Source organism: Pholcus phalangioides, unplaced genomic scaffold (assembly GCF_987345545.1).
Source record: "Pholcus phalangioides strain wild (caught in Gottingen) unplaced genomic scaffold, Ppha-v1.0 ptg000011l_1, whole genome shotgun sequence".
NCBI classification, from domain to species: domain Eukaryota; kingdom Metazoa; phylum Arthropoda; class Arachnida; order Araneae; family Pholcidae; genus Pholcus; species Pholcus phalangioides.
Window position 1 is genome coordinate 19093396 of NW_028301604.1, and position 15422 is coordinate 19108817.

General features: G+C 32.3%; 1 protein-coding gene across 2 annotated transcripts in view; it reads left to right on the forward strand.

Annotated features, from left to right (window-relative positions):
* The window catches only part of LOC149080177 (solute carrier family 35 member F5), a 44557-nt gene that overhangs the window by 18453 nt on the left and 10682 nt on the right, over window positions 1-15422 (forward strand). For both annotated transcript variants that reach the window (XM_089239214.1, XM_089239215.1), the window contains 6 exons: window positions 1703-1839; window positions 2939-3108; window positions 5239-5408; window positions 7267-7426; window positions 7534-7624; window positions 10482-10633. In XM_089239214.1, the coding sequence (XP_089095340.1) occupies window positions 1703-1839; window positions 2939-3108; window positions 5239-5408; window positions 7267-7426; window positions 7534-7624; window positions 10482-10633 (880 nt within the window). The remainder of the gene's footprint in view (window positions 1-1702; window positions 1840-2938; window positions 3109-5238; window positions 5409-7266; window positions 7427-7533; window positions 7625-10481; window positions 10634-15422) is intronic.

Below are 15422 nucleotides of genomic sequence, written 5' to 3' on the forward strand. Positions count from 1 at the left end.
TCAAACTTGCAAGTTTGACAAACTTTGCACAAGAACAATTGCAATACAAATTTTTTTACGTCCTTTTTCTCATACCCGGCCAAAATGCACATCGTCAACAATGCTGAAAAGTTTTATGAACACCCATGTGTCCTGAAACAGGGTGATTATGCATTTTAAAAAAAAATGCATCTCTGCAATTTGGAGGAATGACCAACAATTTTTTAATTTTATGAACAATAAATAACTTATTTTCGAAAACATAATTTTTTCTGTTTTTTTTTTATTGGTACAATTTTTTCCTATATTTTTATCTTGAAAATATTGAATAATATTGTTATATTGTAAGCATTGTTGGTCAATTAACTCAGGCATATTTAACAGAGAAAAAAGATACAATTTATTATCTATTTTTTGTCTTCAAAATCATTTTCAGCATCGACGACAGTGGGTATCCTGGGCAAGCAATCTGGGACCTGCATGGCCGATCCCTGCCTATACTCGAAACGTAAGGGATATTCTTGTAATAATTGTGCCCATCTACTGAGCCTGCCTTCAAGCTGTTTGGCATCAAAGTACCAAGCCACAGCTCTGTGATCGGTTACTACCGTAATGGGCTCTCCCAAAAACCAAGCTCTGAACTTATTACAGGCCCAAACGATGTCAAGCCCTTCCTGTCTCTGTTACTGAATAATTTTGTTCTGTCGAGTTATAGGGCATGACTGGCATAGGCCAGGGATTTTCACCTTTGGGTTCTACTTGTTGAAGAATGCACCCAACCCAATTCCAGAGGCATAGGTATAAAGTTTTAAAGGACACTTTTTCTGGTTGTTAAAACCGGGGCATGAGATAAACAATTTTTTAATTTCTCGAAAGCTTGCTGATGAGTTGTTTCCCATCTAAATTTATGTGTTACTTCTTGTCAAATTATATGAGGGACTAGCAATATCCCTGAAACGTGGGACAAACTGGCGGTACCAGTCCCAAAGAACATTGTAACTATTTAACATTTTTTGACATCCATATTTTTTATGGGCATAATTTTTTCAGCCACCTCATTGGGCCTGTTGTGGCCTTTATATTTATTTGTATTTGTAAAAAATATAGTTGCAATATGTGACACTTCACACGTCTGAAAACTTCCTGTAATAAACTCTCAATCCCCACCACCAGTGTCTTGTGTACAGCAGCATCTTTTGTTACATGTAAATATCATGAAAATCAGTCTGAAATCAAAACATAATTTAAAAACAAAATAATATATTTTCTGCTTTCCCATTTTGGCAAATTTCATCATTGTGAATGATAGAACGCATATCCTTGAAAGGAAGAACAAGAAAAAAACATTTTAGGGTTTAAGTTTTAATCAATCCTCAAATTTTGCGGATAAAACATATGGTTCTTTTCTTATTAAATTGTGAATCTCAAGGCTTAACAGTCATGAATATTTGAGTTGTATGAATGACTATAGCGATGAAATTTTACATTCATGTGCCATCTTGATGTAATTTTTGCCAGATGTTGTCTACTCTCTTTTTTGTAAGTGTATCATTTCTATTATCATAAAATTTGTTCATTTCAATCCCATTTGTTTTATGGATCTTCTTATTTTAGTTATTTAGCTACACTCTTCTCCATTGGATCCAATGAAGCTTCCCTTTAAAATTTGCTAAGCACATTTAAAAATTGGAGTCAATAAAAATGTGCTTTTTCTTCTCATTAGATTCTCAAGCAGATGATGCTCTACTTGCACGTTTATCATATGCTGCTTCTCTAAGAGCCCAGGAGAGTGAATTTAAAGTAGCAAATAAGCTTACTGTGTTCCAAGTTGCAAGAATATCATTAATGTTCTGTGTTTTGGTAAGAGCTTTCTTCCTATATACCTATAATTTCTACTACTATTTTTCTCTTCAAAATGAATTTCTTTTTCATTATTTTATTTAAATAAGAAAATAGGTGTCTTTTACATTTTCAGTGGGCTTTATGTTTGTTTGGTGTGCATAAGTATAAGAAGTGCTCAGACAAATATTTAAAAAATAAATGGTATGAAGAAATTTTCAATTCCTTTGTTTGTAGATGTTTAACCTCATCCCTTACAAAAGCAATCTTTACCTTATCTTAGAGTAGGTGGAAGAAATACATTAGAGCTCATTGATGACACTACGAATGGAAGTATTTTTTCCCCTTTTCTTCTTTGCTCTCTTTTGTAACATTAGTGTATCCAAATCATTGTTCTTCAGTTGAGATCATTCAAGAAGGGAGAGAGGACACAGTCTGACATGTGATATATATAAAAATATATATAAAATATATATATAAAATATATATATATATATATATATATAAAAATATATATATGGGAAGATTTTAGTGAATGTTATGGAAAGTGAAGGAATAATCTACTCCAGTGGTTCTCAACCTTTGGAACCTGTGACCCAGTTGATTACTTTTTGTAAGTAGAAGACCCGGCCATTTTAACTAATAGAAATAAATGAAGGAAAATGAATCTGAGTCACAGTCTGGTTTGACTGATGCCAGGGCCTGGCAGTTGAGAAACACTGATCTACTCCACTCACTTTTTGTCCTCTCAATTTTCTGAATAGAAAAGATGCCAATTTCAGAGATTTATCGCTGTTACTTTAAATATCATCCAAATTTGTTGACCAAAATCCATAAGTGAAGGGGTTAAAGTTGAGCGATTAATGCATTGCTGCTAATTCTGGTTTTAACATTAGTGCAGGGCTTTGAGTGTCTTAACAAAAACTATTCACACATTGTTGTATCTCCTCAAAATGAATGATGATTGTTCTTTATGTGGTAATGGAAAGTCAATGGATTTATTGTATATATATATTTTTTTACCATCTTTTTACAGAATATATAAAAACATACATGAGAATATATGAAAACATTGTTATTACGTAAAAAACTTGATATTAAACATTGTGAATACTTTCAGTGGTTTGTTGGAAATTTGTCATATCAAGAAGCTTTATGCGATACAGAAGCAGGAATAGTAAATGTTTTGTCGTGTTCATCTGGGCTTTTCACATTGCTGTTGGCTGCAGCATTTCCTGCAAATAGTGGAGATAGATTCACAATATCAAAATTTTTAGCTGTTCTGTTGAGGTAATTATTTAGTTTTATTTCATAAAAAATATCTATAATACAGTAAAACCTCATTAAGTCGTCACTCTGGTTAAGTCGTCATTTTTCTTCTGGCCCTTCCACCTCTCATAGACAACAATGTTATTAAACCCTCGTTTACTCGTCGCTAATTTCAGTTAACTCGTCACTATGAAAAAATTTGAGAAGGTGGAACAGACTATTTTTATGGCTCCCATTAAAAAAAGAGCTTGTTAACAGCATTGCCATATGCTTAAAAGTCACCATAAAATCCTATATACCCAAACAGAACAGTTTAAGTAACGAAAGTTAGGCCCGTCATTTAGGGCTTTTGAAAATACACTACAAATGGTATATACATATATGCGTACCTTTAGTACATGCTCTTTGCCCCCCCCCCCCCCCTGCTGAAAAGTTAAAATGACGGCCCTGCTGGGGAAGTTCATTTGCCGACTAAGGTTTTTGGAACGTTGGGGACTGTTCAAGATAGATCTAATTTCTGCATGGGTTCAACTGGAGCAACCGCAAGACACCTAGGCTCTGCCGCAAGAAGCAACGTAAGCACTTCGCCCCCCCCCCCCAGGGCATCTCCGGCAAAACCAAAATTTATTGATACGGCAAAGATTACACATAGTGCAAGGAAATCAAAAATTATGTAAATCGAAAAATCAAATTAATCAAGTCAAAGTGCAATGCGCGCACGGATAATAAATAATCATAGAAAGCATAGGCTCTACTAATTTAGGGCTTGAAATTTAAACAAAATATCTTTGTTGAAAAAAATTAGACATTCTTTCCCAAGTTGAGGTCTTCTGTTTACTTTTCCCTGCCCAGGGTCCCTCTACCAAGTCAAAAGAGTTCGAGATTACTTTGTAGCATGAACTACTGATGAAGAATTAAAATACTAAAATTAAATTTGATGTCTATGTAAAGTTAATGTGCAATAGAGAGTTCTATTATGAAGAAAAACTACTTATATAGCTACTTAAAGCTACTCATAGCTTTAGGCCAACAGTCTGTTAGTGTAAATGAAAAATTACTAGTATAAATCAAAGTGTACATTACATTTTACCACAATAATTTAAGTAATAAAAGATAAAAAAGGTAAAAAATTGCCATTATTTATTCTTTCGCGATCTATAAATTTTATTAATACTGTTATTTTGATTCATACTTTAATAAATTTCATATTACTTTAAATTTATACGATTTTCACAACATTGCACATTGAAACTGATGTCACTCCGCTTAAGCCATCATAATTTTTCGATAACTTGAGGTGACGACTTATCGAGGTTTTACTGTATTTATTCAGCATAAAAAATTGTAGAAAAAAAGTGACAAAAATAGTGTGAACTCAATTTTTTTTAATGATGTCCCAACATAATTTTGTTTGTTGAAACATATACTTAATATGCATTCAAAAAATAATAATCTACTCTCTCCAAATTAAAACTGCTATTTTAAAAATCAAAAATTTGATTCATTAAATATTTATAATAAAAAATATCAAATTAATGATGAATAAATAACCAAATAAAATGTGTTAAAACATTGCATTTGATTTTCTCAATTTATTGTACCGTCAAATCCTGTTGCAGAACTCCAAGAGACTGAAGAAATCACTTTGTTATAAAAGGAATTCCAGGTTTTTGCATTGCTCCTATGTAAATTTATCTGGGGGATTATAAAAGTGTTTGTTAAAACTGTTTCCTCAATTTTTTTTTTTTTTTTTTGCTATAACAGTATTCGTTAAAACAGGATTTAACTGTACTATATTATTTATATGATGATAATCCCTATTATAATATGATACAAATTTGTATTTAAAGATGTGCAAACAATTTTGAATAATTTATTTTCCTCCTTAAAATATATGTTCATATTTCCAAAGAGTGTGTTATTAAGACAAAAAATGAAGCAAACAATGCGTTGATTTTTTTACTTGAAAAATTCTTCATGATTCAAATTTTTATTTGTTAGGTACTAGGTCTTTTTTTATTTTAATAATTTTAAAAATTGTGTGTTGAATTTTTAACATGTTGAGAAACACCTGTAATGTTTCATTTTAATACTATTAAGAATCCAAAGAGAATGTAATAGTTTTTCTTCTGAAAGCCTATGTTTTTGCAGTATTGCAGGTGTCGTCGTTATCTCTGCTGCTGATCAGAATAAAATAAAAAACTATTTTCCACCTGGTACTGTATGGTCTCTTCTTGGAGCATTTTTCTATGCATCCTATGTTGTACTGCTTAGAAGAAAAGTGGAAAATGAAGATAGACTACATATCCCTATGTTTTTTGGTATTGCTATCCAATTACACAAACTTCTCTTCTATTATCAAACATAATCTAATAGATAGAATTAATATTTTTCAGTGTTTCCCCTAGTTGTGCTTGGATATCTGGCTTCAGCTTGAGCATCAAATCCAAGGATGCCTCAACAAGCACAACTTTGGACTATATTTGATTATACACTATATAACTACAGTAGAACCTCATTTATATGATGTCCAAGAGGCTGTATCAAAACATCCTATAAATGTGTAAGTCGCACACCTGAGACTTCTTTAAAAAAATGACCCCTCCACAACAGACATACAAAATATTTTATAAAATTGCATGTGTTTAATTGCATCTCCAATTCTGTTATTAAAAAAATATTTCAATCATACTTGAGGGAGAAAAAATTGAATTTAAAATTGCATGTTTCAAAAATCACTTAGAGAAATAAAATTAGCAGAACATTATCTTTGCTTAAGAAAATTTCCCATCTTGCACGCTCATATTTTTTTTCCTATCTTCTGATATTAATGCTGAAACATTAGGGAAAAAATTCTGAAAGGATATCTTTCAAATAATTAAAACCTCTTTCTTTGGGTCTTGTCGCATCTGTGTATTTTCAGAAACAAGCAAGAAACAAATCACTTGAGTGCCCACTCTAAATGGTCATCAGTCAGCTGAATGGCCATTTTCGTATGTCAGCAATCAACCTAAAATTTATGGCTTTTGTGAAAAAATAATGCAAAAAAGAACTTTCGGCAAGCATTTTGTGATTTTAAGAATTGTGATGTTTAAGAATTGTGTGCATTTGATGTGTATAAATGGCTTTTTTAAGATTTTAAGTTCAATTCGAATAGAATGAAGGAATTATTTTACATTAAAATGTATGGGTACTAATTGCGACTGAATCCAAATTTTGTATAAATGTTAAAGTTGTATTACTGAGCAACATATAAACAAGGTTCCACTGTAGTAGAGTATGCTAAATATATCTAACATAGATCATATAAACCATAGTTCAGCAATAACTTTGATAATCACTAAAGTTTGAAAGTAAAGCCCAGCACCATACAAAACAGAAAAACTCAGACATCTGATCACTTTAATTTCCTACTTGGGAAATAAATGGCAGCAGTTCTTCAGCACTTTGATGCTGCCATCTATTTTCCAAGTAGGAAATGAAAGTTCTATATCAGTTAATGTCATGGCAACACAGATTTATACAAATCTTTGTCGTTCCCACATAGTGTCTGTCAGATTCACAGTATGTCTCCTAAGATAGATCTATGTTGAGAGACACAGGTCTATATTGTGAATCTGACAAAGATCTATATTAAAATAATTTATTGTTCCAGATTGTTTTTCTTCAAAGCAAAGATTATTAACATGGAATCAAATACATATTGGACGGCAAAATTGAAGACTTAATTAATTAATATCATAAATAATTTTTTCACCATATAGGACAATCTTGTCCTATCCCATAGTTGCACCATATGATACTCTTCGGACATTTGATGCACAGTCAACCCTTAGTTTATGAATTTAATTCATTCCTGAACCAAATTGTTCACAAACCAAAACAATTTCTCTCATAGGAATCAATGTAAAATTAATTTACTTGAAATTCAGATTCATTTCAGGAATCTCTGTTATCTAAATATTTAGAATTAAATTAGAGTTTATTTCTGTATATACTTCTGGTATTTTTTTCTTTTTATTTTATTTTCTGTTTTTATAAAATATTTTTGATTTGGTTTTTTTACAGCTTGAATCAGACATATTTAAAATATTTATTCATTTTATTTATTTTTTATAAAAATGTCTTGAAAACATAGTTTTTGTGAGGCAAAAAAACTTATGTTCTTGAATTTTTTAGGTTTTGTTGGATTATTCAATTTCTTGTTTATGTGGCCAGGATTTGTTTTTCTCCACTATACTAAATTAGAGGAGTTTCAGTGGCCTTCATCCCATCAATGGTTACTCCTAGCTGGTAATGGTCTCATTGGTACTGTTCTATCAGAGCTACTATGGCTATGGTGAGGAAAAAAAATATTGAAAGCTATGACACTAATCATATGCCAAATAAATTTTATTCTTTTTTGATCAGAAAATAAACTTTATTATGTATATAATTTATTTTTAGGGGTTGTTTTCTTACATCTTCTTTAATTGCAACATTATCTGTATCACTGACCATTCCACTCACTATATTTTTTGACATATGTTTGAAACAGGTAAATATATTTTTATGGTCTATACTTCTGGTATTGTAGAGTTTGATTTGCACTATCATTTATACAATTATTTTTATGAATTACTTTCTTTAACCAACTTACAGTGTTGTATAAATATACAGGGAAGTGATTATATACTCAGGGGTGATGGTAAGTATCAAGATTAACAAAAATTGACAAAGAACATGCTATTGCACACCATGTTTAGTTGGTGAAAATCATGAAAATACTTATGCAGGGTGTGCTATCCACAGTACAAAGGGACACATGGTTCATACATGATGGTGGCCTGGTATATTTTCCCAGCTGGTGCATAACCACTTCAGTGCTACTCATCTCAAGACATGAATTAGACGTGCTGAACCCATTACTTGATCTCCGTGATTGCCAGACCTCAATCTCCTAGCCTGAACCTTCTTCTGTGGACACCTAAATCACTCGTTTATGAGATGCCTGTAAAGTCACAGAAGGATCTCATAGTATAGATCAACATCAGTATGCCAGAAATCAAAGGGCACACCTGATATCTTTGAGCTTATTCAGCTATCATTTTTCCATCTGCGTGTATTTTGTGCCATCCATAGCTGAAACTTCAATCAACACCTGCAATAATTTCTCATCATCCCTTTCGTGGCATTGTGGTGTTCTGCATGCCACAAGCTATTCTGTAAATTATAATGTCGAATAAATGTTTTTTATTCTTTTCATACTTTTTCATCAAAAAGCTGGACATAAATAAGACTTTATATAAGTATTTTTATGATACCCACTAACATTGATTGCAGTTATATGTTGTTATATAAAGAACAATAGCATGTTTCTTGGCAATTTTTGTTCCTTTTAATACCTAATATCACCACTCTGACTTTGCCATTGCTTCAACGAAACGCTCTCTCCAGAGACTCACTTGTTTTCTTCCAAATAGTTTCTTCCTTCACCTAAAGATAGGGTATTCACTCTTATCATTGTCCAATAGCTAATTCCTGTATCATTTGTCTTACTTCCAATCAGAAATAATGTGTTAAATCAGCATTTCTAAGCCTATGGTCCATGACAATGTCATAGTTGGTCCACAGGCAGACTTGATAATTCGATTCTAACTGAATAAAAAATTATTCCTTTGTTGTAATTGATATTAATAATGTTCGTATAGATTCAAATGAAAATTGTTCCTTCTTATTCAGGTTCACCATACATCATCAAGGAAATGCTGAAAATTGTGATCCTAAATGGGATATCATTGATTGTAGTCAAAAGATACTATTTATGGCAAGTTGACTAATTACTGCAAAAATGGGTGAAGTGTGGGTAAATAAAGGGCAGCTAGAAATCACAGTAAACAAAAACTTATTTGAGAAAAAAACCATTCAAATGGCTAGATGACCATATTTCATTGAAAAGGGAGGGGAACTGAGATCTTAAATACAGTAAAATACAGGATGTTGCCAATCACCAGAAAAATATTGCCATAAGTCAAAATCCCCTACTGTAGTTAAAATCACTGAAAAATTAAGAAAAAAAAGTTAAACCTGACAAATGTATGTAAGATGAGTATATATCTATTTACAGCTATAATTATAATAAGTTATGAAAACGCTGTTTATTTACGATTTTGGTAAGCATTACAAATTCAAGTAAGCATTGGTAAAAAAAAAAAAAACAGAACAAATGTATAAAACAATTTGGAACAACTAAAAATATAGGAATGTCTTGTAATACAGAACACAAGTGGTCCATTGAGTAATTTCGGACATTTTACTCGTCTTTGGGTTCAGAAAGGTTGAGAAATGCTGTGTTAAATAATGTTACTGATAAGCAGGGCCACAACTAGATACTTTGTCAGCCGGGACAAGCACATATTCTGTCACCCTGTGTAATGTAGGAGCAGTTAAAGGGTGAATTCAGCGTCCCTTTTAGTCCAGTGCTTGAGGCAGCAGGCCTGCCTGCAGCCCTGCTCCTAATCCTAGAAGCTGCTCAAGTCAAATTTTCTTCTGCAAAACTTATGAAGTTGAATTTTTTTTACAATCCACATGGTCTACATATGTAGTAATAAATTCTTCATTTACTGATATATTAAACCAAAAAAATTTTTCTTTCAGAATCAAAATCAATTGATCTATGAAATTAAAAATTTTGTTAATTTTAATTGCATTCTTATCAGAAAAACATTTCAGCCAAGCTTTAAGCAACATATAAATTTTGTGTTAATTAAGCAATAGAATTTTCTTGAGATTTCATTCACTAAGATAGCTTTAGGAATTCTTAGGGTGCTCCTGATAAAATAATTAAATTGATCAAAATTATTTAGGTCTAAAATAATTCAAATAATTTTTTCTGACTCTCATTTCCTAGCGAAAGAGATGCTTCGACTTTAATTAGTAATAACTCAGTCACAGCTTTGGTCATAGATGAGCAGAATTTTCAATACATGAAGATTTTTTCACCAGATATGGACCCAGAGGCTATAAAAAAAATTAAATTTCATAACTTTTTTAGATTTTCTCACTCAAACAGCTTCTAGAATGGGTGATAGTTTCATACAGTGCCATATTATGGTGACTATTTTTAGATGCTTTTTGAAAAATTTGTTCAACATTTTTGAAAATTCTGTGAATGTTTTAGTAACATTTTAATTTTATTCAACTGGAATTTCATTCTTCCAAAAAAACTCAATAACTGTGCAAATGAAAATAATTCCATTTTTTTCTCATTTCCAATCGAGACTAAAAATGGAACGCAAGAGAACTTCAGTTGAATTTGATTTCCCATGTTTTAGTTACAACTTACGTTTCTCAATTTAAATGCTTTAGAAATTTTAAGTGCTGTATCCATCTTGACTGAAATATATTTATTTCAGGTTGATTACCCATTGAACTTTTTTCTTGGAACTTTTCCTATGGTTTTGTCATTTTTTGCTGTTGCATTCCTTGCACATTATGATAACTGGGATCCAGTGTTGTTGGGGATACGAAAACTAGTCATTTTTTGTTGCAGGCGTGCACGTTTCAGGTGAGTAAAGATTTAGAAATCATATGATCGAGAAATATTTTATTCAAGATAACTAGCAGCATCAATTTTTGGAAAAATTAAAATCTCTTTCATACTCTATAAATTTTATCCTTTACTCCCTGTTGAAGAGTAAATTCATCAGTGACATCGGTTTCAGTAATGACAGTTAAGTTTGTAGAGAAAGATGTACTCTCTCTAATTGTAAATACAAGGTATACTGAAAACTGACTGTTTATGTAGAGATACTGATTTTTGGAAAAATTTTGCTCTGTCCCTACTGGAATTCGAACCCGGGTCCCTTGGGTGCCGGCCGAGTGCTTTACTAACTACAAATACGCTTTAAGGGAGAAACAGGGGAGTTTTCAATTTTTTAGAATGAAACAGCTTTTATGATGAAGGCTCATTTTTTGGAAGTATTATGAATGGATTATGTTCTTTCTAGATTTCCATATGGAATGCAGATGTACTTGGATAATCATATCACATATTTTGAAGTAGAATAGATGTCAAAACTACCAGTAATTTTGAGTAGTGTCTGGTATATCTTTGCAGTTCAGTAGATTTTTAAAATCTACTAAAATTCCTATATAAAAAATTGCAACTACATCTTTATTTTTTCTAGATGTGTTGTGAATTATAAAAGTTGAAATGAATGATTGACATTTTCAAATGACACACAAATAAACAATGCAACAAATGCTGTGTGTGCACACTCTAGACTCACATTGCTTGTGGTATGAATTTTTTGATTGAATGAGACAATTTCAAAGATAGCTCATGGAGTGATAATGCAGAGCTAGATTTTTTCCCCATAAGTTATCATTATCAGCCTGCAAGTTACAGTACACAAAAAAAAGTTTAGACACTTATAAAATTTGCTCATAAATTAAAAAGAAGCTGAATTGAATTACTGAATAATAAATAAAGATTCTCTCTATATAAAAATATTGTTCAAACATTCTGAATACTAAAAACGGTATAGTAATTCATAAAAAAAAATAGGTTTTTGCAAAAGGAGTGAAATTTGTGTTTGCAAAAATTTAAATACAATGAAGAATTTTCACAATTGGTCATCAAAACATGCAAATTTGCCACTACTGACATCACTGCCATTCAGTATTTGTTCTCACCTCATGATAGCATCAGTTATTTGAGATGCTGCAAGCTACAGTGAGCAGTTCTGAAAAGTAAACATATTATGGAAGCTAACATTGGAAGAGTAGCTTGTTTTGGAAATTGCAGTTCTCTCCAACTTTTTTAAGGAAATCTGTTATCTAGTTGTAATTGTGTTAAGGTGGAGTGACTGCAGACACCCATACTTTTGCAGTATTTTTTGTTTTTCATTCCTGTTTCCGGCTAACAACTCCATTGATAAGGGAGTTGATCAGAACAACTGTGACTATCCACGTTTCAAAGATTGTTGCTATTCCTTTGCGACATCATAAGTTGGTCCTGACGGCCTTGACCATTCATGTTTCGGTGCTGGAGGTCATTTCCTCCATTTCAGTATCAAGCCACCTAAAGCCTGGGATTGGTCAGCTCCTTTGGTTGGCGAATCAGTTTTGCTGTGACTGCTGTGGTTTTCCCCTCTATCTAAGGAAGGTGTTCCATTGTGTTGACGCTTATTTCTGTTTACACTCAGTTATGGGTTACCACCATGTTATGAGCTGAGTCATTTTTAAGGTCAGTGCGTATTATCGTTAGGCCTATATCTTAATTTTAAACATTTAAAATGGCAGACGATACAGAGGCATGGCCGGTGCGTCACACGTTCTAAAATGGCTATCTACTGAACATTATTTGGAGGTGATACATAACTGTTCATTGAGACCGAGTGGCGAGCCATTTTCTGGTTAGGAGAAGGTGGCTACCAGGTATACTGCCTGACAACGATCAGGGAGGCTACACATTACAGATAAGAGAGTTGACAGAAGAATCTAAAGACAGGCATCTACACGCAAACAATGTCTGGGTGGCAATTTAGAAACCCGTCTGGGCTCTCATTGTGAATGGATACAATTACAGTCGAATCCCATTTTAATGAATACCGTTATAGTGAAAATCTCGTTTTAACAAACACTTTTCTAATCCTTCAAATAAGTATGCTTAGGAACAATGCAAACAACCTGAAATTCCTTTATAATGAAATTTCGTTATAACGAAGTGATTTCTCCGGTCTCTCGGAGTTCATTATAATGGGATTCGACTGTAATACATGTATATGGAAAACAGACACTGTGGTATTTTGAAAAATTATGAAAAACAAAGTTTTGTGGTCAGGTTTCAACTTAAGCATGAAACACAAAGATTACATTGAGCTTGCAAGTGTGTGCTATATGAACCAAAGTTGTATTTAGTTATTTACAGCAGTGAGAAGTGAAATCTGGATGGGTCAGGTAGATGAGGATAATATTTGGACGGGTTGCCCAAGAAACCATGGACTAATTGTAGTCATAGACTACTTGGTTGTTCACTGATTGTTTTGGCTGCATTCTGCTGCACTAGCAGGTATCATTAGCCTCTCATCACCAAAATGCTCAACATTACATGCAGACACTAGAGCATAATCTATTATTATCTGGTAAACCTTTAGCTGTTCTCCAGTGGGAGTTTCAGCAAGATAATGTGGACAGATCGTAGTCATAGGCAGATCGTGCACCCATTAGGTTGTGCAAAAGTCTAGTTTTATATTGAAGTTCCCGACTGGACAGCATGTGGCCCCCAATCTCAAACCTATTTAAAATCTTTGGGGCATTTTATCAAGAAATTTATTTATTTATTTATTTAAATACCAAGCTTCAGAAAACCATCCAATTACAGCAAGGTTGACCTTGCTAGGTAAATACAGTAAAATCAAATAGAAATGAATAGCAATACACAGATATAAAATACATAAAACAGAAACAAACACTAGTCAATACCAAATAAGTAAAATTAAGGCTATATAAAATCACTGGATCAATTAAAAATGAATATAAATAAATAAAAACACACTATGATTAAAAATAAAATGAAAAATGAATAAACAAAAAAAAGGAAATATTTTTACAATCAAATACAAGAAATCATCATTTAAAGAAAAAAAAAATCGCTGATCAATCAGAGAGAAGAAGCTCTTTGAATTTACCAACAGGTGTTGCAAATATATCAAATTCGTCAGGTAAACTATCATACAAAATACAAAATCTGTTTATAGCACAAAGCAGACCAATCAATGTCCTAAAGTGAGCTATATGAAATAATTTATTTGACCTGGTGTTGTACCGTGTGACCAAGAATCCTATTTTAGATAACAAAAAAGAACAATCGATATTATCATTAACTAACCTCCAGAAAAATTTCAAAAGTATGAAATTTCTTCTCTTTTGGAGACTGGTAATTAAAAAAATTTGGTGGAGAAAAGTTGTTGAAATTGTAATGTCATATGCTCTAAATTTCTTAAAATACAAATATCGCATAAATAAATTTTGTATAATTTCAATATCATCAATAGCATTATTGTAATGAGGATTCCAAACAACAGATGCATATTCAAGTTTGGATCGTATTATAGAGTTGAAAAGAAAATATATCGTATTATAAAGTTATGAAAATAATGCATAGTATTCATCTGTGAAAAATTGTAGAGCATCCATTGAGCGTTATTGACATAATTTTGAGCCATAGATAATGCAAGACTTGATTTCTTCGATGGAAACCTGCATTAACTTACTTGTTAAGAAAAAGGGCTATCCAATCAGATTTTTAATAATTTCTATTTCATGATCGTGTCTAAACTTTTGCGTTGATTGTTTATATGATATTTTTGTTTATTTTGTGATCATGTTGTCTATAAGTTGTATAGTCTAATTTTATTTCTTTGAAAATACATGTTCACCCTAATAAGTGGTAATTAATTTGTGATTTTGCGACTAGTAGTTTTCATATAATGTGTGATCTCAACTAGTGTCCAAACTTTTATGGTGCACTGTATGTAGGAACTTTACCCTCTTGTTGACAAAAGTTTCTGTACTGTGTACACATTGTCTTCATCGGCCACAGTAACAGAAATGATCCACGTATGTGTGGTGCTGCATTTGTAATGAACTTTCATAGTGTAGACCAGTATTTCCCAAAGTGGGCAATATCGCCCCCTGGTGGGTGATGGAATGGTCCAGGGGGGCGATAGAAGCTACGGATATAGCATAGGATCCTATGCATTCGCTTGAGTTGAGGGGCGATGAGAGAAAAAAGTTTCTGAAGAAGGGGAGCGATGTAACAAAAAAGTTTGGGACACTATGGTGTAGACCATAGTTTCCCAAACTTCTTGTTCCATCGCTCCCTTCTTCAAAAAAATTTTCTTCTCATCGCCCCCAATTTAATCCAACCCATGGGATCCTATATGAAATCAAAAGCATTTACTGTTTTCCTGGAAACTTCCATCACCCCCAGGAGGCGATATTGCACACTTTGGGAAACACTGGTTTAGACAAATGAAAGGTAAAGAGAAGTCCGTCAGCAGTTTTCTTTCAGTTGACCAGATTCTCAGATCTTTAACCCAAAAACTTTCTCAAAGGATCTAAGGTATGTAGATATGGTGAAAAAGTATTATAATTCATATTAAAAAGGTCTATTCTAACAATGGGTGAATTAAAAAAAAGATATGATCTTAGATCAGAATAAAATATATATATATATAGGACTATATATTTTAAAAACAGTATAGGTTTCTGAAATGAGTCAATAGAATGTACTAGTACAACTGATCATTTCACTACCAGTTTTGTGTAAAAAAATGGAGCTGTTCTGA